This window comes from Chenopodium quinoa, unplaced genomic scaffold (assembly GCF_001683475.1).
Source record: "Chenopodium quinoa cultivar QQ74 unplaced genomic scaffold, ASM168347v1, whole genome shotgun sequence".
Lineage (NCBI taxonomy): Eukaryota > Viridiplantae > Streptophyta > Magnoliopsida > Caryophyllales > Amaranthaceae > Chenopodium > Chenopodium quinoa.
Window position 1 is genome coordinate 199,103 of NW_018744460.1, and position 22,941 is coordinate 222,043.

Sequence of the window (22,941 nt, forward strand, 5' to 3'; positions counted from 1 at the left end):
AAAGAGTGTAAAACTACACCACATAGCTAAAAAAATTAAATAGTTACGAACAAAAATTGAGTATAGATTACAAAAACTCATATTATTTAAGAATTACCTTATTTATCTAACTTTACTTAAATTTTCTCATTAAAATAAAGTTGAACAATCCATATCATAATAGGATACGGTCTGAGACGTATCCTCATGTGTCCCACGAGTGTTTGGTGTCTGACACAATGTCCGACACGGACACGGCAATTGGATGAAGTGTCCATGTATCCTAGTGGACCATATTAGGATAAGGTGTGCCACACGCCTACTCTAGGATTGTTTGGCAAAATCTGTACTATAATGGACTATCAGACTACTTATAGTTAAATGAATTAGACTCTTAATGATTGGTTTAACAAATTAGATCAAGTCTAACTCAATTATGTCCATGCAAGAAAGTCAAAATCTTTAATTGAGCAAGCTTTCACCTTAATCTAGTTTTAAAACTTATGGTTCGTTCTATTCACTTTATTTTCACTTAATAGAACATATTGACACTTGCATAATTTAGTTATAATTTGAACTTGTGTAACTCATATTAACCTCTAATATGTGGAATTGATGATTGATGAACAGAACATGACCTTATATCGAGTCAATTTCAAATGAGACCAACATATATATTTTTGGTGAAAAATAACTAATTAGTGGATTATATAAAGATAGGTGGAGAGATAGAGAGAAGAGAGATAAAGATAGCTCAAAACTAATGGCAGCAATCAGCAGCTGTATTAATCCTCCACCTCCAACAAAGGTAAAGTAATCACATGATCACGTCAGACTTTTGTTTTAGCTTATTTCTATGATCATTAGTTTGCTCTAGATTAGCTGCAACTTCTGTATCTTAATTACTAGTTTATCACCCAGTTGGCATTCTTATTTGAGTGGTTCTTACTAATTGATATTTAGTCTTGTATCTTCCCATCCTAGAGGAGTTTTTTTTTTTTGGTTTCTACATATTTCAAACATAAGATGTTATCATGCTTTATTCAATTATTTTTGTACACTCTCTGTATTCAGTTATTTGTCACGTATTTGAACTAGTCATGATTCAGATCGTATGTTATATGGTATTAATATAGTTCAAACTAATTACGTGACTACTAGATTTGGACAAAGGAAGGTAGTAATGAAATTCTACAAGTTAGTGTAGATTTGTGGGGTTTAGCCTTTTACCCTGATGGCTGTAGCCACGTTAAATACTGCATTATGAGGAATTGTGTCCTTCCCTGAGACCCTGACACCCATATTCGAATTCCTTGTGAGTAGCATTTTCCTTGCTGAACTTCCTGATCTCCTAGCCAGATTGTAGTCTGACAAAATGGTATGATCCTGTAGTCTGAACTTCCGGATTTAGTACTTAGTCTTGAAAAATGGTATAGAATATATCTGATGTTCCTGTAGTCTAAACTTCCTGCTCTCCTAGCTAAAAAGGACTAGTCTGAAGAAATGGTATAAGTTCACATGAGCCTGTAGTCTGAACTTTATTTCCACTTTAGTAGTCTGACTTCTGAAGTAACGGTATAAATTATTTGATGATCATGTAGTCTGAACTTTCTGCAGTCCTGAAAATAAATTGTAATATTTCGTATGTGGCTGGTTAGCTGCAGGGTAACGAATTAATTTTCCCTGATGCATGTATATTGTTACCTGAATTGTTTCACTGTATGTGCAAATATGCATTCATATATTTCAGGTTATTGGGGAAAGTAGCACTCGTAACTGGAGGAGCTGCAGGATTAGGAGAGAGCATAGTGTGCATACTCCACAAGCATGGTGCAAAAGTATGTTTAGTAGATATTAGCGATGAAGCTGGCCAACGCGTCTGTGATTCTCTTGGTGTTGACTCGAACATATGTTTCTTCCACTGTGATGTTGCCAATGAGGATGATGTTAGACGAGCTGTGGATTCCACAGTAGAAAATTTTGGCACTCTCGATATAATGGTGAACAATGCAGGGCTCTCAGACCCCTTTCAAGGACATCCGTGAGGTAGACTGTGCTGATGTGGAGGAGGTGTTGGATATAAATGTGAAGGGTGTATTTTTGGGATGAAGCATGCTGCTAGAGTTATGATCCCATCAAAGAAAGGTTCCATAATTTCACTCTGTAGTGTTGCTGCAGTCGTAGCAGGCCTAAGCCCTCATGCATATGCAGCATCCAAACACGCTGTCTTAGGCCTAACAAAGAATGTAGCAGCCGAGCTTGGAATAAGGGTTAATTGTGTTTCTCCCTATGCAATTCCAACAAACTTGGCCTTGGCTCATGTGCCTGAGGAAGAGAGGGAGGGTAATGCAGATGCTGATTTCCGGAGATTCGTTGCTAGGGAAGCAAATCTGCAAGGGGTGGAGTTGACAGCAGACGATGTGGCTAATGCTGTGCTTTTCTTGGCAAGCGACGAGGCAAGGTATATAAGTGCAGATAATCTTGTGATTGATGGAGGATTTGCATCAGTTAATCATTCTTTAGGTAACTTTAAATGACAAGTTTCTGTTATCTAGTCGATTATGACAAAAATCTGCTCCTTGCAACAAAGTATTTGTATCTAAATCATTTTTAAACTACAAGCATATAATTTGACAACTTTAAGGTTGAATTTAATCAACCTGGAAATATGTAAACTGTTGTTGTATTATTCTCAGCTTAATGAATCTGTTTCAAAACATTAAGTTTATACACCATTTTTTTTAATAGATATTACCTTCCTTTCATCTTGATTGGTTCATTTGCCTTTTTTTTAGAAAATGTTTCAATTTAATACACCCATTTTATTTCAATAATTTTTTTCTCTTCCACTTTTTTTTTTCTTTATAATTGAGTCCTACATGAGAACCCACATAGGAGATAGGACCAGTAAATTAAAAAAAATGAAAGGAGAAACTACATACAAGATACTTCTTCCATTATAAGGTAAGTATCACTGTATCACACAAGACTTTCATGTTATTCACATACACAAGTTTGGCTTATGTTGGTGCTTTATATGAAGTATATAAGATTATACATAATTAGGGTAGTTCTTGCTATAATTGTCTCAACATATAATTTCCCACCATCAACTTGTTATATTTAATACTTAATACGGAGTAGTAATCAAATACATTACTTGTATTAGTTAAACCTCCGTATTGACATATGTGGCGGACAAAATAAGCCACTTGTTTCGTGAACAATAGATACCAATCATATCATAGATTATTACTAGTAGATTATTACGAGTACTCTCTTCTATCCCATAAATGCATCAAAAGAATATAATTTAAATCAACAACATGACAATTAAACGGGTACCACAGGGCCACAGATGTAAGTATCATCCAATCTTTGTACGAGTAAATAATAACAACTCTTACAAGGTTTCTTTCAACCGTTATCAATTGAGTACAAATTGCAATATCTAGCACCCAGAAAAGTACCTGTCAAAAAAAAAAAAAAAAAAAAAAAAATATGAAGATAAAATAAAAACACCAAGTGACCCACCCACATCGGCCACATGTACAACATGCTGTCATGTGTTACATATTTTGTTTTTTCGTATAATACATGCTGCTTACTCTGCTCCAAACTCCAAACACTTGAATATTCCAACTCAAACACACAATTTACAGAATAATCAATGGAAACTTCAAACACCAACTCTGTTAATTCTCAACCTCCATTTCAAAGGTTTGTTCTTTATCAAATTCTATGCTTTTTATACTTTTTGTTACCTTTATTTTATCATTTTTCTGTTTATTTATTTTGCTAATTTGCTTGATTTGATCTGGGTTTGATGATTGGATTTTGAATGTTATATCTACTTGTATCTAATGCTCAAATTTTCTGGGTTCTTAATCTTTATTCATTTGATTCCTTTTAGACTGGTTTTGATTATTAGAAGAATTTTACTTTTTTTGTTTATAAAGTTACTCCTATTTATTATGTGGAATATATTTGCAGTTGGAATTGTGGGCCAGATAATTCACAATGTTAGGTGGAGTGATGTTTGCTAAAAAGTAACATCATCGGATAATAGTAGGCTTTTGATTAATCTTTAATTTAAACTAGAGTTCAATCCAAAAAATTAGAGCTGAGCAGAGGGCCGGGTTGGACCAAATTCGGGCTTTCGGGCCTTGTTTGGGCCGGATTTTCAGTAAAAGGAAAATCAGCCTGGGTTTTCACTTGTCGGGCACTCAGACTAAATGAGCAACTCTGGGCCGGATTTTTCAGGCCAGAATTTATCCGGTCCAATTCAGGCTTTTAGGCCCTTTTTAATCATATGTCAATAATTTAAAGTAGCTTTTTATTTTGTTGTTGTTGTTGTTGCTGCTAAATTGATGTTATTTGTATGTGATAAGAGCTAATAATGGTGAGATTGTAATCAGTGTTTAAGGGATTGGATGATTCTTGCATTCTTGTTTGTTCTTGTTAGTGTTAACTGAATTGTATCAAATTGGGTTTAAGATCAAATAATTGAAAACATATATGATTTTCTACTCCTTCCTTCCAGAATTAATAGTCACGTTCATAATGTAATTTGAACTACGAGTAAGTAATGTCATAAATCCAGAGGGAGTATATAATTGGAAATCTGCATATAATCGTACAAGTAAGTCATTGTTAATAGTTATTATAGCTAGCCAGCTACATAATAGAGAAATGACACTTAATTAGTAACTATCCTCAGCTTTAGTTAATTGTGGATCTTGTTTATTAAGCCATGTGAAATGATCTATGAGAAGTGGCCTACATTATTTGCATATTGGATTAAGGTTCGATTGGAAACACCCTCTTTATATATTGCAAGGGAAAGGCTATGTACATGCGCTCCCTTTAACTCAGCCAGACCTTGAACTTCTTTAGAAGTATTTGGGGTAATATTGTAGTAAATGATCGTTGAGAAGCTGTCTAGTGTGATTTAATTCTAAATTTTCAGGATTTTATATGAGATCTAGATTCTGATGAGTGAACTGTGAATAGTACGTCTTCATTGACTGGGATGTTTATTTCGGCTATGAAGGCTGCAGATGACTTTTAGGTGATACTCCGTAGTATTTCCATTAGTTTCACTAACATGTTACAGGGGTCAGTTAGATGTGCTTCATGGCCTGCTACTGCTTATAATGTGTAATAACATCTTACTCCAGCATTTATGTAGTGGTAGCTACAAAGTGAAGCAGCATACTTGTATTAGAGTAAGAATGACAATGATTGTTTCCACCAACTAGCAGCAAGCCTTGGTAATGATGAGAATAGTATTCTTGTAACACATAGCATCTCATAATGTGTAGGACTCCCTATTTGCTTACAGAATTTTGGTTTTTAATTACTCGAGTTTTAAAGTATGTGAAACAGAAAAGATCTAATACCTTAGAAGATCTGATCTTGACATGGTTGTATAATATACTCGTATATTTTAACTGTTTCATACTATGTCACTCTTGTGTTTGATCTCCAGGTTATCAGGAAAAGTGGCCTTGGTAACCGGAGGAGCCAATGGAATAGGAGAGAGCATTGTGCGTTTATTCCACAATAGTGGTGCGAAAGTATGTTTTGTAGATATAAATGATGATGATGGCCAACGCCTCTTTAATTCTTTTGGTGGTGACTCGAACATCTGTTTCGTCCACTGTGATGTTAGTAAAGAAGATGATGTCCGGCATGCCGTTGACTTTACAGTTGAAAAGTTTGGCGCTCTTGATATTATGGTGAACAATGCAGGGATTTCAGGTCCTCCTAGCAGTGACATTCGTAATGTAGACCTTTCTGATTTCGAGAGGACATTCGACATAAATGTGAAGGGTGTGTTTCTAGGGATGAAGCATGCTGCTCGAGTAATGATCCCATCTAAAAAAGGGTCCATTATTTCAATCTCTAGTGTTTCAAGCATTGTAGCAGGTGTAGGTCCACATGCATACACAGGGTCTAAACATGCTGTTTTGGGACTAACAAAGAGTGTGGCAGCTGAACTAGGACTGCATGGGATACGAGTTAACTGTGTTTCTCCCTATGCGATTCCAACAAAGTTGTCCGTGGCTCATTTGCCCGAGGATGAGAGGACCGAAGATGTTTTCGCTGGTGTCCGTGCCTTCAGTGCAAAAAACGCCAATCTGCATGGGGTGGAGCTGACAGTCGATGATGTTGCTAATTGCGTGCTTTTTTTGGCAAGCGACGAGGCAAAGTATATAAGTGGGGATAATCTTGTGGTTGATGGAGGGTTCACAGTTGTGAATCACTCCTTTAAAGTTTTCAGATGATATATGTGGATTAGTATATGAATTGATGATTCAAATGGTGATTATGAAATTGGAGTAATTGTGAATTTTGAGTTTCCAACCTCTGTTTAGATGCTTTAATTTATGTCGATAATGAAGACATTGTTTATATTGAACTATTGGAGTGATGCACAATTATAGAGCTTGATCTTGTAATTGATTGTATTTCAATTGAAATTTGAAGTCCATGTATCGTTGTTGGGTTTAACATTCTGGTGCTTCTAATGAATAGAGTGTACGATTCCTTAGAGAGAAACCGAAGAGAATTATGTGCATATAACTTGAAATTTTCCTAACAATGTTTCCTATGACACCGACTCTAATTACTCTATTAAGTAAAGCATCTTCTTGTATTTGTAAACGAACATGATCAAACCAACCCTGCATAGATCAGCGTGGTGTGATTTCGATTGGGCTACTTGCCCTTTGACTCGGCATTCTTTTACAGGTTGGCTTTTGTTTCTAGGTCCATTATTCTCCGATTTTTTGAAAAACCAAGAATTAACATTCAAATTCAAAATCTTCTCCAAAGGTTGAGTATGGTTCAATGGTTGTTATTACTTTTGAATAAAATGGTACGGAGAGTCTTTGCTTTGAAGTGTAGGGGTGGATTACCCATGAGTTATGAGTTTATTTTGTGATAGTAAGTCGTCAATACAATATGAAATACTAGAAAGGTCTCGTGTCATGCACGATAATTATACTACATTTAATTAATAAAAGAAAAATAATTAATTGTATTTAAAATAAAATAGATAAAATACAACTATAACATATTTATTCTCTTCTTATTTTTTTGCATATATAATGAAATGAATATAACAAAAGAATCGATTAGACAAATTAGTATATCTAAATTACATGTTAGACGACCATATAGGTGTTTTAAAAATTTAATGATAAATTAGTATCAATTTTCTTTTTATTAACCAAATAAGTATTTAAAATTATATATGTATTACATACACCTAATTTTTAGGAATAATAATTCCGATTTAATGATATTTGGTTAATTTTTTAACCTAATATATGAAAGTATTGGAGATACAACTAAGAAAGAATTAAATTTCAATTAGTCAAATTTTCTTACATGATTACATGCCAATAGATAAATTATTTATAATGTTACGCTATGTTGTTAAACTCCCTTCGTTTTGCTTTCCATTCGTATTAGAATTAGGCGAGAAACCAATTATAGTATTTAAAAAAAAATGTCCGTTTTATTATAATAATACTAATAATAATAATTTTGTGTAGTATGATTTTATTATTTAATAGAGTCATCATTTTAAATATTGATAAAAATTATCTTATTTAAAATATAATAATCAATTAAAGGAATAAAATATGATGTGTTAAAGATGACGTACAGAGTAATATTTATTATGATATATTGTCCTATTATTAAAAGATATGGGATACGAACTGTTTTGGGGTTTTTTGATGTTCTGCGGGAGAGTTACAAATCCAAGACTGACTTCTGAACGCCTGTACCTGCAAAACAACGGAAACTCCCGAGGGTGGGAGTTCCGCCTCCAACGATCAAGTTAGAACGTGTTTGAGGAGTTTAAGTGCGGAATGTAAAGACTCTCCATTGGGTTTCAAGAGAGGATCTGCAATGTATGATTGCTCAGTTTGGGATGTCAGGTAACTGACAAGTTCTCTACTTTGAGAGTGAGAGTAGGTGAGAGCGCCTATCAGATGTGATATGAGGCTCCCTGAATGTGTTTAGAAATCTCTGAATAGGTGTTCCCTTGGAGGAAACACCTTATTTATAGTCTGGGAGACTGTGCCCAATACTAGGTTTCTGGGAAACCTAGGACTGATTGGGTTTGCCTGGGTAGTTAGGCCGTTTGCAGGCTGCTTTTCCTGACAGGTCTTTCAGTCTTCCACGTGTCGTGACCTAAGAGGTCCACTTTGGACCTCTTACAAGGTGACACGTGGCAGACTCCGATTGGTCCACACAGAGGACACGTGGCAACGCATAATTGGTCCACGTGGCGGGGAAAATTTCCCAAATCATTTGCCCCTCACAGGGGTGACGTGGCGTGCCACGTGGCGCCGGTGACAGGTGTCACTCTTTCGATTGGTTAACGGTTTTAACCTTTTTTTTTTTTTTTTACCCTGACCTTTGGAATTCACCCCCCTATAAATAGGGGATGTCCAAAACATTTGCAATGATTACCATCATTTTCAGACAAACAAAAACAGGACGCCTGCTCCCCTTTTAAGACATCCGGCTGCTTTGAAAGAACGACTGTTTTCAGGACCAACCGACCTTCAGGCCGACTGTTTTTTAACCTTTTTCAAACGCTCCCAGATTTTAACAGGTAACCGCATGTTTCCTTGCACTTTTTCCTTGTACTTTCTGCTTTTCTATTTTATTTTTACGAAAATGGTAGCCCCAAAGCACCCGGCACGGCCTAGGTTAGTGATCAGCCGGTCACCGGGGACGGCTGAATCTAGAACTAGGAGTGCCGACTGCCCCTTGATGGACCACCCTTTGCGAACTAGGAGTCCGACTGTCTCTGTATCTGTGCAGGACACTATGGCCAGGACAAAAAAGACTGCAAGATATTCAAATTCAGACGGCTCCTTTTTCTCTCGGGAGGAGCTTTCGGAACAGCCGCATGGGACCCCAAGTACCCCGAGTGATTCTATTTTAAGAGAATCAGGGGATGAGGTTGGGAATGAACCCTTATCTATAGATATCTCTGGACAGGCGGCTGATCTGGCCGAGAGCTCGAGTGACTCGGAAACGAGCACCTCCAGTCGGTATTCTGCCGACTCAGAAGAAAAGCACTCTCGCCTGCATGAGGCGAGAGCCAGTCATGCAACCGAAAAGGGGGACGACTGGGCAGAGCCGGCTGCCTCTCGAAGGGAGTCGCACACCCCTTATTACTGCCACGTTCCTTCTGGCAGGCGCAAGACCATGCTTGACAAGCTGGCAAGCATCAGGGCCGACTACTTTATGGGTGGCGATTACATATTGTCGGTACCGGACCCAGAAGATACAGTCGTCTGGCCAGAGGCGGCAAGCTACGGGGACGAGTGCTTTGGCTGCTATGAAGCGGCCATCAAAGCTGGCCTAAGGTTTCCTCTACATCCGGCAGTAGAGAGGATTTTAGACGGCTACCAGCTGGGCCTTTGGCAACTTGCCCCTAATTCATGGTTCAACATTTTGGGGTACGTGGCCGCCTGCGAAATGCATGGGGTGGACGCCAATTTTGAGGCGTTCGCCCATATGAATTATTTGAGTCGGACCCCCAAGGCAAGCGGTACCGGATGGTACCAAATAAATAGCCACAAAGGCTACATGATGACTATGGGGAAAGAAAACAAATGGAAAGATTGGCGCAACACTTTCTTCATAGTCTCAAGCCCCAACAAAATCCAAAATAAAAAGTACAACAGGTGGAACCGGTGCCCACCTTATTTATCAGGCGGTGGGCCTTGCCTCCTGGCTTTTCTTGCAAGCGCCCGTCCGCCTATATGAGAGGCGCAGAAACCAGAATGCAAGTCCTCTAGGATTTCTCGGCCTTTTTCAGGAGTAACACATTTCAAGAGTGGTTGTAGGTAACCCTTTTTGAAGAGTTCCCCTTGATGAATTACAAAGTTAGATGCACGCTTTTTCAGTGCAATCTTTTCTGAGTAGTCGTCCGGCAAAGTACCGTCGGTTAGATATGCCCGGATGGGATCCATCTAAGTTGAGCTGCGATCAAGGATTCCAATAGGATCCTCCTCAATGCTTCTTTTTTCAATTGTCTCCCAGAAGACAGCTCTCGGTGCATCACAGGAGGCGGATGATGCAAGTTTGGAGAGGGCATCCGCCTGGTTATTTTCAGACCTTGGCACTTGGCTTAGATTAAATTCCTCAAGTGTCCCGGCCTCTTCTTTCACGGCCTGCAAATACTTGATCATAGCCGGATGGGTGGCTTCATAATCACCGTGGTACTGACTTACAATCAGCTGTGAGTCAGAACAGGCGTCCACCTTCCTTTCCCCGGCCGCCTTGCACATGCGGATGCCGGCCAATAAGGCTTCATACTCGGCCTCATTGTTTGAGGCTTGAAATTTGAAGCGCAATGCATATTCGAACTTGTCCCCTTCAGGGGACTGGCATATGACGCCTGCACCGCAACCGTTTGTTGTGGAACTTCCGTCCACATAGACCTTCCAGACTTGGTCTACATTATCAGGAGCAAGCGGCCTGGTCATTTCAACAATAAAGTCGGCTGGGGCCTGACCCTTCACCGCTTTTCTTGGCTCAAAAGTAATTTCCAAGCTTTGAATTTCAATCGCCCATTTTATCATTCGGCCGGACGACTCCATGGTCGTTAAGGGCCGCTTGATAGGCTGGTCAGTGTATACTACAACCGAATGTGCCAAGAAATAAGGTTTTCGCTTTTTAATTGCCATATAGAGGGTCAGGCCAAATTTCTCAACCATGGGATACCGTAACTCGGCATTTTTCAACACATGACTGATGAAGTAGACAGGGATCTGGCAGCCGTCTCTTTCAGCAAGGAGAACAGCACTGACCGCATGATCAGAGACGGCCAGGTACATGTACAACACTTCCTTGGTCAAAGGACTGACAAGCCTTGGCAAAGAATGCAAATGTTCCTTCAGTCTTTGGAAGGCCGCCTATGCATCCGGCCCCCATTCGAACATAGCTTTCTTTTTTATCGCCTGGAAGAAATAAAGGCATTTGTCGCCTGATCGGCTGAGAAATCTTCCCAAGGCCGCCAGGCAACTTGTTAATTTTGTACTTCCTTTACATTACGGGGCGACTGCATGTCTATGACCGCCTGTATTTTTTCAGGGTTCGCCTCTATCCCCCTTTGGTCAATCAGAAATCCGAGGAATTTTCCAGACTCAACACCGAAAACACATTTTTTAGGATTAAGCATGACATGGTGTCGCCTGAGTGTGGAAAATGTTTCTCGGAGGTCTGCCAGGTGATCCGACTGAAGCTTGGACTTAACTATTATATCGTCAATATACGCCTCCACATTTCTTCCAATTTGATTAAAAAAGACAGTATTGATCATTCTTTGGAAGGTGGCAGGCGCATTCTTCAGACCAAACGGCATCACCATATAACAAAATAGCCCCTGATCAGTGACGAAAGCCGTCTTCTCTTGATCCTTCTTCCATAGGGGTATTTGGTGGAACCCTGAATAGGCGTCCATAAAACTCATCAAGGCATGGCCGGCTGTAGAGTCGACCAGGCTATCAATCTTTGGGAGAGGATAGCTATCTTTTAGACATGCCTTGTTCAAGTCCGTGTAGTCCACACACATGCGCCAAGTTCCATTCGGCTTTTTTACTAGGACAACATTGGCAACCCAGTCCGGAAAGTAGCATTGCCGGATGAACTTAGCTTCTAAAAGCTTTTTAACCTCAGCGGCAGCTGCCTGGCTTCTTTCCTCACCATGGTTCCTTTTCTTTTGCCTTACCGGCTTCTTTTGAGGATCCACAGCAAGTTTATGTACGGCAAGATCCGGGCTGATGTCTGACATCTCGTCTACTTCAAAGGCAAAAATGTCTTTGAAATCCTTCAAGAGTTGGTGCAAATTTGCACCAAGTTCAGCAAAAGCAGTCGTCCCAACCTTAACAGTTCGGTCAGGACGAGAGTCATCTAAGACAATGTCCACGTGCTCTCCAGCCGTCTGGGGATGAAGTTCATCCGGCCTCTGTCCAGGCAGTGACTGCTATTTTTCTTTTTTCTCGGCCACCTGTTGGCTGAACTTCCTCTTTTTGCCAGCTACTGTTGCAGCAGGCGCTGCCTCTTCACTGGGGCCGACGGCCGCAGTGGACTTTACATCAGAGAGATAGCACTCCCTGGCCATTTTTTGGTCTCCCCGTAGGGAGCCGACTGTTCCGTCATCCCTCTCAAACTTGAGAAGCATAAGAGATGGAATGATCACAGCCTTAGACTGATTTAGGGTAGGACGCCCCAGGATCATGTTGTAGGCCGTCAGCTCTTCAACAACTAAGAACCGGACCACCATATGTCGTCCCTTTCCCTTCTCGCCTAAGCGGACAAGTAAGTCTACCTGTCCTACCGGGTGTACTACACCACCTCCGAATCCCACCAAGGGATGCGAGACCTGGTGCATACTCTCAGATTTGTACCTGAGCTTTGTCAGGCACTTGAGACTGACGAGATCCGAAGAACTCCCAGTATCAATGAGAATGCGGCCGACTCTTAGGTTGGCCACTTTACATTCGATGACCACGGGGTCATCATGCGGTCTTTTGAACTGTCCTCGGTCCTCTTCAGTAATTATGACTTCGGGGAAGGGGTCCTTGGACGCCTGTCCCTCGTCTACTGAATTAATGTCGAGGCCTCGGATATAGTTCTTGTTACCCCGAATGGTCGGACCACCCCCAGCAAATCCTCCTGCTATAGTGTAGATCGGAGTTTCATCCTTATCCGAACTATTAGTAGAGCTGGGCTTCTTCTTAGGAGGCTCCCTAGAGTTTGTCTGCAGGGTAACCTTGGACCTGAGTACATAGGACTTGAGTACCCCTTTATCGGCCAGTCGGTCCAACAAGCGCTTGAGAGTATAGCATTCGTTGGTGTCGTGACCAACATCCTCATGATAATGACAATATTTATTCCGGTTCCGACTTTTAGCAGGAGCCTTCATAGGAGCCGGCTTTTCAAGGGGAACTCGGTCCTTAATCTCCATGAGGATGGAGTAGCAGTCTTTATTAAATTTGTACTTAGGGGAGTACGTCTGTCCCTCCTTTTTCTTCCGGGGTGGCTGTTCAGAAGGCTCGGCCACCCAGACTTGTTTTCTTTTCAACTCTTCTTTTTTAGCCGGCTGCTGAGTCCGACTCTCTTTCTTGTCGGACCTCCTTGAGTCCAACTGTTTTCCAACATTACAAAGCTCGGTCGCCTGTATATAAGCGTCCGCCTCCATCAATGCTTCTTGGAGGGTAGCAGCCCTCTTCCTGACAAGGTCGAACTTGGAGGCCGACCCGTCCTTCAGACCTTTGAAAAAATCTGTATAGGCGACCTCATCAGACAACCCTTGAATCTAAATTCTCATCAGATTGAAGCGCCTGATATATGAACGCAACCCTTCTTTATCTCCCTGCTGTATGGTGCCCAGATCAAGGCTTGTTTTCTTAGCCGGGATGTTCATTGAGAAATTGGACGCAAACAGATACGCAAGCGTCCTAAAATTGTTAATGCACTCGGCTGGCAAGTTGCCGAACCACTGCTGGGCGACTCCCTTCAATGTGGCCGGGAAGCATTTACACCACGTGGCGTCGTCCAACCCTTGTAAATACATAAGGTTGGTGTAAGCCATTAAGTGGTCTTCAGGATTGGTGGTACCGTCGTAGGTGCCTACCAATACATTTTTAACTTTGGCCGGCTGTGCGGCCTCCGTTATTTCCTTGGAGAAAGCCGTAGGCTGTCCCCCAAGTCTCTGCAGCCGAAGCTGCCAGTCCAGAGGCTGGACTGTAGGTGCCGCCTGTCCCCCAAAAGGAGTAGGCTGCACGTAAAATTGTCCATACGGCCCGTATGGCTGGTGAGGAACATATGGGGCTGTCTGGTATAATTGAGGAGTAGATTGGGCGGATGTGCCGCCTGTCTGACCCCCCTGGGGTAGATTGGAATACCTCATTGAGGTATTCTGAAAACTATCATTAAAGTTTGCAGTGGAGGCCGACTCTGATAGTTGCATATTCTTCTTTTGCTGGATTATCATCCGAGCATCGGAATATGTTTTCTTGGAACCATCCGGCAGAATATGTCGGATAGCTTTTCTGTTTCCTGGCGCAGGAAAGTTGAGTCCGGCCAAGATTGTAGAGGGCTTCGGCCCTACCCTAGGTTTTGGGTAAGGAGTCGGCTCTCGATCCTTGACCAGTTTGCTTCTCCCTGAATGGGAGGCCTTTTTGGCCGACTGCTCCTTGGCAGGAGCAGCTGTTTGCTCAGCAATGAGATCCTTGATCTCCCCTTTGAAACTTGTCATGAGACTCATGAGCTCGTTTCTGGTAATGGGGGTGGATCCCTCGGCCTCTTGGTGGCCAGTCGACGGGACGACTGTTCCACTGGGCCCGGCCTGGCCGACGGTCCGTTCCCTCCTTTCGGTGGGGCGGACACGCCGAGTCCTTAAGGTCCCGTCAGGTGCCGTGTGAGCGACGACATCATAGTCGTCATCGGTGTCCTGGTCTGAGGTGACCAGGACGTCGGCCAAAGGCCGCTTCTCACTTAGACTCGGTACAGGTTCTTGTGAAGTCATCTTAAATGTACTCTCCCCACAGACGGCGCCAAATGTTTTGGGGTTTTTTGATGTCCTGCGGGAGAGTTACAAATCCAAGACTGACTTCTGGACGCCTGTACCTGCAAAACAACGGAAACTCCCGGGGGTGGGAGTTCCTCCTCCAACGATCAAGTTAGAACGTGTTTGAGGAGTTTAAGTGCGGAATGTAAAGAGTCTCCCTTGGGTTTCAAGAGAGGATCTGCAATGTATGATTGCTCAGTTTGGGATGTCAGGTAACTGACAAGTTCTCTACTTTGAGAGTGAGAGTAGGTGAGAGCGCCTATCAGATGTGATATGAGGCTCCCTGAATGTGTTTAGAAATCTCTGAATAGGTGTTCCCTTGGAGGAAACACCTTATTTATAGTTTGGGAGACTGTGCCCAATACTAGGTTTATGGGAAACCTAGGACTGATTGGGCTTGCCTAGGAAGTTGGGCCGTTTGCAGGCTGCTTTTCCTGACAGGTCTTTCAGTCTTCCACGTGTCGTGACCTAAGAGGTCCACTTTGGACCTCTTACAAGGTGACACGTGGCAGACTCTGATTGGTCCACACGGAGGACACGTGACAACGCATAATTGGTCCACGTGGCGGGGAAAAATTCCCAAATCACGAACTAATAGGTATAAAGGAAAATATTTATTATAAAAGATACGTATAAAAGATTTGGAATAATATTATGATGGTTATATTATACTAAACTTCTCAAATAATATTTTAGCAAAAAAGGAAAGTGGTGTTTTTGGAGGGAAAAAAACTACATCAGGAATTGACACGTGTCGTTTATGTTATCTGTTTTAGTATTATGTTATTGATACTTAAAAAAAGAATTTGAAATAAAATTTTAGCTCAATATTTATCGTAAATATATGATGGTTAATTGGTAAGAAATATTATTATAGTATACTGAATATCAGAAAGTCACTTCTTCAAAAAAAAAAAAATCGAAAAGTCACACGTGGCACTCCTATTGTTTTGTCTAATTTTTTATATATAGATTATATAGATAGATTATAGATGGAAAAAACATAATCATAAAATATGCTAAAGAATATAACAACAAACTAAATAGCTCGCTAGAAAAATATGGTTATCTAAGTGAAAATTTAAATGGGAAACTTTTTAATTAAGAATCAACATGATCAGTTTTCAATGCGAAGTACTCCCTTTGTTTTTATTTAAGTGCCCCATTTGATTAGCATATTTGCAAATGCATAACTTAATTATGTCTTTGACTATCAATAATTATATAAAAAGTTAGTATTTAAGAATTTGCATTGAATCGATTCTAAACAGTACTTACTTGACAATTTTCAATTTATGTATGAAACAAAAACATTAGTAAAAGTAGTACATGTGAATAGTGTCAAATTAAAAAAAAAAAGGGACACTTAAATAAAATTAGAAAGAGTTTACGGATTAATTTACTATTTTAGTAGAATATACTTTATTTTATTCTGTTACAAACACAATCTCGTGGAGTGGCATGCACTTTGAGATCGAGACTATATAACATATAAACGGACAAATTCAGCAACATAATTTTTACACATGGTACCCAACCTATCTTGGTGTTATATTTATTTTGATGATAAAACCATTTGTATATGTTGCAAATAAAAGAAAACTAAAACAATATATATATACACTATACTAGTCTCGTTTGATGTACAGTTTGAACAAAATAAATTTGCTGAATTTGTTTACTACAGAGGTAGCATATAATTTAATACCAAGATAAAAAATACGAAGTATATATATTCCGTGGTTATAGATTATACTTTGTATATTTGATGGAGTTAAGTATTAATACGGGACTTAACATTTCGTATTTTTCACTTTTATTAATAAGGATTTCGCACATTTATTTTCATCCTTTAAGGATCTAGACTCTAGAGTTAACTTTCAAGGCATTTAACTCACTTGAGTTCCAGCCAAAATATTAAGTCCTTTTTTTTTTTTTTTTTTGAGGAAAAGAAAATATTAAGTCCTTCATTACCTTAATTACATCAAAAACTTAAGTCCTTGCTTTCTTAGTCTTATCTGATAAATTAAAAATCGTCATTTTTTTCTCTGAATTTTATGTCATTTACCCAAAAAAAAATCGTCGTGATCGAAACAATTTTGTCTCTATCTCCATTGCTAAGAGCTGCACGTTTATTTTCTCTCCCCTCTACTTCTTCATCATCGTATTATTATCCTTCTAGACTCTTCTTGGCCGTTCAATATCAGCCGGTTTTCGGTTATCGATTTTCATTGGGTCTCCGATTTATTACTTACTCCACTTTCCGGTGGAGTCACGGTACTCATTGGCGATCTCTGGTCACTCTTAGATCTCAAATTGCTTCTTCTCCTCCTACTCCTCTTGAAGGATTCCAACGCAAAATCACAACTATGGGCATATTTTATTTGTTTTTGTAAATTAATTTCATTTTTTTGGGTAATTATATGAAAAAAACTGTAGTTATTGAATTGTATATAATAATGGAAGTGTATAATTTGATCTAAAAGTAAGTAAAGTTGTAATTATTGAATTTTATATAATAATAATGAAAGCATGGGTGGGGGTTGGCAGCCATTCGCGACTTCACGGGTACGTTTTAGGGTGGTTGGGAGTTCGTTCGTGGTTGTTTTAGGTGGGTGTTTGGGTTGGGTTGAGTCGCCGGTTGTGGTAAGGGGTGAAACTTCGGTTTTCAGTGTGGTTTATAGCTCAAATCGAAACCAAACCACGTTAATTTTGTTTTGGAATTTTTCAAACCACGTCGCACCATATTACTATTGAAATCAAACCAAACCACACTGTTTTAAATTCGGTTTTTCAAAAATAAAAAATAAAAAACCAAACCATACGTAATTTTTTGGACCTAGTGATTTGGGTCTTAATTTACAACTTTTTATGGGCCTAATTACTCAAAACCTATTTTTTGGTTTTGAATATCCAAAAGTAAAGCCAACAAATGTTAAATATCAAATAATGAAATAACAAGTTCTAACTTCTAATAAAGTATTGGTAGTGACTAAGTCTTACGAGGCCTAATTTGAATATGGGCTATATTTCGGTTTGGATTCCGGTTTTTCAAATCCTAAAACCAAAACCAAACCACAGACCACAACTTTTTTTCCTCAAAATAAACTGAACCATATTAGAAAAAAATAAACCGCACCGCATTTCTAATTTGATTTGGTTTGTGGTTTGGTTCAGTTTTAAACCGCATTAGTTTCACCTCTAGCTGTGGGTGGGGGACGGGTGTTGGGAGGGTTGTTTTCCGCCAAGGGGGCTTGGTTAGAAAGGGGAGGGTGGTTAAATTTTCCGGTAGGTGGGTGGTTCAGTTTTTTTTTTTTTTTTTTTTTTTTGGTTTGTATTTTTGGACCAATTAAAGTGTGACATGTGGTAATTTAAATAATAAAGAAAAAAGTGGGTAACATCTTTAGAAAAGGATGTGTGCTTCCCTATGCCACGTCACTCCCATAATCATGACTAATTTTTACTTAACCAGAGCTAAACTCAACTTGGATTAAATTTTATTAATTTTTTTTTTTGGTGTTCCACCCGATTTATCCTTTGGGGCTAATTCGGATTCGGGGAACAGTTCTGGGTGGTTAGGTTCCAGTCCCTTCCCAATTGTTTTTTGCGAGGGATCGAACACGGGTCCTCCCTACCAAGTGCAGCCCCAATCACCCCTGCACCAAAAACCAATTGGTTAAATTTTATTATTTATGGCATGAAAGTAAATGTTAAGTCCTTAAAGGTGAAAAAACATGTGCGAGGTCCTTAAATGTGAAAATACGAAATGTTAAGTCCCGTATTTATGATTAACTCAGATTTGATGGCCAAATGAAAGGCTTGACAAATAGTCCAGCCCAATTTGGGAGCCCATATTGTAAGAAATACTGGTACAAGTGTATAACCGTACAAGACACCACGAACCGACATACGGACATTATATTTAGGATTTTTTAGAAAATAACACCACAAAATAACACAAAATTTGATTATAACATCACAAAATAAAAGACTTTTATTATAACACCACAAAAAAAAAACCCAAAAAATTGATTTCACCACCACTTAACGGATTCTTGGATGGAATCCGTTAGTGGGGCTCACAACAGACACGTGTTACTAAACTATTAGTTTAAAAAAATTAATAAAAAAAATGAAAAAAGTAAAAAAAAAAAAAAAAACCTAAACAACCAAGTGAACTGTTAAACATCGCCCGCAAATTCCTACATAAAGCCCACAAAATAAGAGTGAAATGACACTTTTGCCCTCATACTAAAAAACACACAATTTCTCTCTCTACTCTCTACTTCCACTTTCTCTCTCTAAATTATTTCCAAAGCTATGTCGAGGCGGCCCGGCAAGGAAGTGGCGGCACCGGCGGTGGGCGGAAGGCGGTTTGCCGGCCAGAAGGTAAATTTTTTAATTTTTGTAATTTTTTTTAAAAAAAAAAAACCTCCGGCGACGGTGGGGCGCCAAGGCGAGACGCCACCACCACGGCGGAAGCGCCTAGGCAAGGCGCCCGTACGGTGGTGGCGGCGCCTAGCCCAGACGCCACTACCACGGCGGCGGCGCAGAGGCTACGCGCCACGGCCGTGGTAGTGGCGTCTGGGCTAGGCGCCGACACCACCGTACAGGCGCCTTGCCTAGGCGCCTCGTTCTTTTTTTTTTTTTTTTAAATTTTTTTTTTGTTTTTTTTTAATTTTAAATTTTATTTTCGATTTTTTTTTTTTTTTTTTTTTTAAAAAATTTGTTTTTCTTTTTTTTAAATTGTATGTTCCCTTTTTTTTTTATCTTTTTTTTTTTAAATTTTGTTTTTTTATTTGTTTTAATTTTATATTTTTTATGTTTATAATTTTATTTCCGTGACTTGTTTATTTGCTTTTGTGTTTATTTTCGACTTTTTTTAATTTGTTTTCGTTATTATGTTTCGTTATTTACTTGGAGTTAGGCATCGCAATTTAGACCTGGTGCGGGGAAGAGTATTGACGTCGTGAGGAGTACGATCTACTCAATGGAGAGCTCGGGGCCCAGACACGTTAGATCCCGTGGTATTTCGGCCTCGGCCCGCAGAGAACGGGTGCACTGTTCTGCGGACGATCAAGATGATGATGATGATGATGAGGAGGAGGAGGAGGAGGTCGAGGAGGAGGAGTTCGAGGACGAGGATGATGCAGATGAGGATGTCGACGATCAGAGTGGACCATATGATGATTACGGTCCATTCAGTCAGAGACTTGATGATACGTATGAGACGCATAGGGTAGATGTGCGTAAGGGTCGAGATGGTAGGTTTGTTAGTAGATCTGGCACATCATCTGCGTCCACTGTGTCTGCGGGTAGCAGAAAACGGTCGAGGGCCGTTAATGATTCTTGGATGGTGAGGGGTGAGGTGGCCGGGGGACCTATAGACGGGAGTGTGATTCCTAGCTTTTTAGGACACATCGCTACCCGTATTTGGGAGGACCAGGAGAGGGCTTTGGATACAGGCATTTTGAAATGCCAAACCCGGGAAAAGACTTGTAGGTTTTTGTGTAGCTGGGCTGATGCTTGGCCGGAGGAGAGCGAGATGGTCGGGCGATTGAGGGCCACTAGAGTGAGTCACCTTCCTGCCACCATGCACGATAGGATTGACTGGACGCTGATCACGGCTTTCGTTGAGCGATGGCAGCCGGATACGAACTCGTTCCACCTTCCGTTCGGTGAGATGACGATCATGTTGCATGACGTCGAGGCCATCCTTGGGATTCCCGTGGAGGGAAACCGAGCATCTGTCGTCACTGATGCGGATCAGGCAGATTTACTAGCGGAGCTGTTGGCGGTGGATAGGGCTGCGCTGTACACATCGGCACTTGGTGTGTGGGATCACGGCGGCGTTAAGATCGCAGCCGTCTTGCAGCGATGTTTGCACCCTACGGCACGTAGGACGCAGGACACACAGCTGGCTGCATATGTTTTTCTTCTTCTCGGGTGTACCTTGTTTCCGGATAAGAGCGGGAACAAGCTCAGGCCACGCGACATAGTTGACGCGTGTGAGCCCGACAGAGTAGGCCAGTTTTCTTGGGGGTCGGCTACGCTGGCGTATCTGTATCGCCAGTTAGGATTCTCGAGCCGGGCTGATGCAGCAGGTATCACTGGATGTCTGACGTTGTTACAGACCTGGATATACGAGTATTTTCCTGCGTTTCGACCACACCGCGACCCGGTTCCCATTGGTGATGGCCAGCCACGTGCCTGTGCGTGGAGTCCGCGTGTCGAGAAGAAGTCCGTTGACCGCCTGCGCTCCATACGGTTATCGCTTGACAGGATGTCCCCCTTAGAGGTACAGTGATTAAATTATTTCTACTTTTACAATCTGATGCTTTATTTTATGACTGTTACTGATTTTAAATAATGTGCAGGTGAACTGGATGCCTTTCGGCCAGAACCCTAGTAATAGGGTACCCAGGACCCTCTACACTGGACTGATTCAGTATCGCGAGATCGTAGAGGCGTACATGCCGCAGCGCTGTCTTCGCCAGCTTGGATTTGTCCAAGTTGTCCCACCTCCACCGGCATGGCCCAGTAAGGCGGTACGATCTGCGTCGTCGAAGGAGTACGTCGTCCAATGGCCGTCAAACATGATATCCATGTGGGAGCAGTTTCCGATGGTTGCCCGCCTATGGACGGCGGAGCTGCAGCGGCCGCCAAGTGGGGTGACTGCCATGTGTGACCAGCACTACATGGAATGGTACATCCGGCACTCGCACCCGAGGTTGATCAAAGACATCGACGACGCAGATGATGACGATGTGCCACCTGCCACTGCCTCTTATGCGGTACGTCTCATCTTTTATTTGTTGTTCTCTTATTTTAATATATATATGTATAATACGTCGTTTCATGTTTTTTGTTTTGTGTAGTGGATGGGCAAGATTATGCAGTTGGGACACCGACTTTTTGAGGAAAGGGACTGCATGACGAGTGCATCAGGCAGAGCTGTTATTGACGATCTGGAACGGACCCTTGAGCAGTGGCAGTGGGCGTCACAGAGGGATTACTGATATTTGAAATTAGACATTATCTTTTTAGTTTGTAATATTTGACATTATTGTTCTTAGTTTTTAAAATTCAATATTATCATTTTAGTTTGTAATATTTGAAATTATTGTTGTTAGTTTTTAAAATGAAACATTATCTTTTAAAAATGAACACATAGAAATGACATAGTATTGACAATACAAGGCCTCATAGTAAAAGGTAGGTGTACATCAACAAAAACTACATGGCAATTAAATTGTTCCACTGTTGCACGCGAGCATGGTACAAAGCATCCCAACCCTCCACGCTTGCTCTACGAATTTCATACCACTTCGGTATGATATTTGGGACCGGAAAATCGGGTGACATGTCTAATCGGATAAAATGTCTGTATGACGGCCCAAGAAATCCAATAGCAACGTCCCTTACCGGTCTGGTGACGGTCTCGCGCGAACACCAGGGCAGAACCGTTGTACATGGATAATAGGCTCGACTATGTAAACCAAGGCCGAAATGCATGACTGCACACTTGTAGATGTTTGCAACGGCAAAGAGATCAAGTGGCGCATCGAACCAATGATTTTGACCGCAAGGTCCCCCTCCCCACCGGATACGCTGCAGAGACCTATCCAAGTCCTCGCCGTACACATGGCCATACACATCTCGGTTTGATGCGATTTCACTGTACATCAACTGCCGCACTAAACCGTAGTTGTCTTCACCCATTTGAAACACATCCGCCACAACCCGAAATCCGCAGTTACCATCTGCAATGACATCATTCCACCCGTCCAAGAATGGCATCATGATATTAGGGATCCTGTCCTTATATGGAAAATGTTCAATGTCCATTCTCCCTGTTACACACATCAATAAACACAATAAACAAGTCAACAGTAAACTAATCAAACAGTCAACAAAAGAAATTGAAGTCGAATGTCTTACCGGTGCCGGGCATATTCACCGACGACGATGATTGGCTGCCACTTGATGAGGATGTACGACCACGGCCACGGCCACGGCCACGACCGCGAATGTACTCAAACGCACTCTTGTTCCGCCGTGGTTGTCGACCCCTAGGTCGCTCGACCCCTTCCGGTTCCTCGGTATCCAAACACGATGTATTGAACATGTCATGAAGTATGTGTGTAGCACTACGAATGATCGAAGGGTGACTGGAGGACACTTGGTCAAACATCATCTGAAACTGCTCCAACTCCTCCTGTTCACGGTGAACCGTATGCGGAACAGCATGCTCTCCGATAACGAGCGTCCGCCAGAATGGATGAACCTGATCGACATGTAACGACGCCCTGTCTTGCGTAATTACGCGGTGAATGGTGCATGCACAA

General features: G+C 41.1%; 3 protein-coding genes and 1 pseudogene across 3 annotated transcripts; 3 read left to right on the forward strand and 1 right to left on the reverse strand.

Moving 5' to 3' along the window:
• Positions 1 to 742: 742 nt before the first annotated feature.
• Positions 743 to 2,744, forward strand: LOC110697331 (annotated as a pseudogene).
• Positions 2,745 to 3,218: 474 nt separating this feature from the next.
• LOC110697046 (xanthoxin dehydrogenase-like) lies at positions 3,219 to 6,495 on the forward strand. Its single transcript, XM_021874381.1, has 2 exons — positions 3,219 to 3,699; positions 5,471 to 6,495. Exons 1-2 carry the CDS (start codon positions 3,650 to 3,652, stop codon positions 6,267 to 6,269), a joined length of 849 nt encoding a protein of 282 aa, XP_021730073.1. The 5' UTR covers positions 3,219 to 3,649; the 3' UTR covers positions 6,270 to 6,495.
• A 14,170-nt stretch (positions 6,496 to 20,665) lies between these two features.
• LOC110697047 lies at positions 20,666 to 21,654 on the forward strand. The gene is made up of 3 exons (XM_021874382.1): positions 20,666 to 20,891; positions 20,971 to 21,387; positions 21,472 to 21,654. The coding sequence occupies exons 1-3, from the start codon at positions 20,877 to 20,879 to the stop codon at positions 21,610 to 21,612; spliced, it is 573 nt and encodes a 190-aa protein (XP_021730074.1). The 5' UTR covers positions 20,666 to 20,876; the 3' UTR covers positions 21,613 to 21,654.
• Positions 21,655 to 21,726: 72 nt separating this feature from the next.
• LOC110697048 lies at positions 21,727 to 22,936 on the reverse strand. The gene is made up of 2 exons (XM_021874383.1): positions 22,535 to 22,936; positions 21,727 to 22,446 (listed from the first exon to the last, which is right to left on the reverse strand). Exons 1-2 carry the CDS (start codon positions 22,788 to 22,790, stop codon positions 21,830 to 21,832), a joined length of 873 nt encoding a protein of 290 aa, XP_021730075.1. The 5' UTR covers positions 22,791 to 22,936; the 3' UTR covers positions 21,727 to 21,829.
• Between the last annotated feature and the right edge of the window lie 5 nt (positions 22,937 to 22,941).

Bases quoted from the DNA above. Each gene is read 5' to 3' on its own strand.
- LOC110697046 (XM_021874381.1), top strand. From the start codon at position 3,650: ATGGAAACTTCAAACACCAACTCTGTTAATTCTCAACCTCCATTTCAA. The intron at 3,700-5,470 runs GTTTGTTCTTTA...TTTGATCTCCAG, and splicing joins TCTCAACCTCCATTTCAAAG to GTTATCAGGAAAAGTGGCCT.
- LOC110697047 (XM_021874382.1), top strand. The intron at 21,388-21,471 runs GTACGTCTCATC...TGTTTTGTGTAG, and splicing joins CTGCCACTGCCTCTTATGCG to TGGATGGGCAAGATTATGCA.
- LOC110697048 (XM_021874383.1), bottom strand. From the start codon at position 22,790: ATGATGTTTGACCAAGTGTCCTCCAGTCACCCTTCGATCATTCGTAGT. The intron at 22,447-22,534 runs GTAAGACATTCG...TGTGTGTAACAG, and splicing joins GGTGAATATGCCCGGCACCG to GGAGAATGGACATTGAACAT.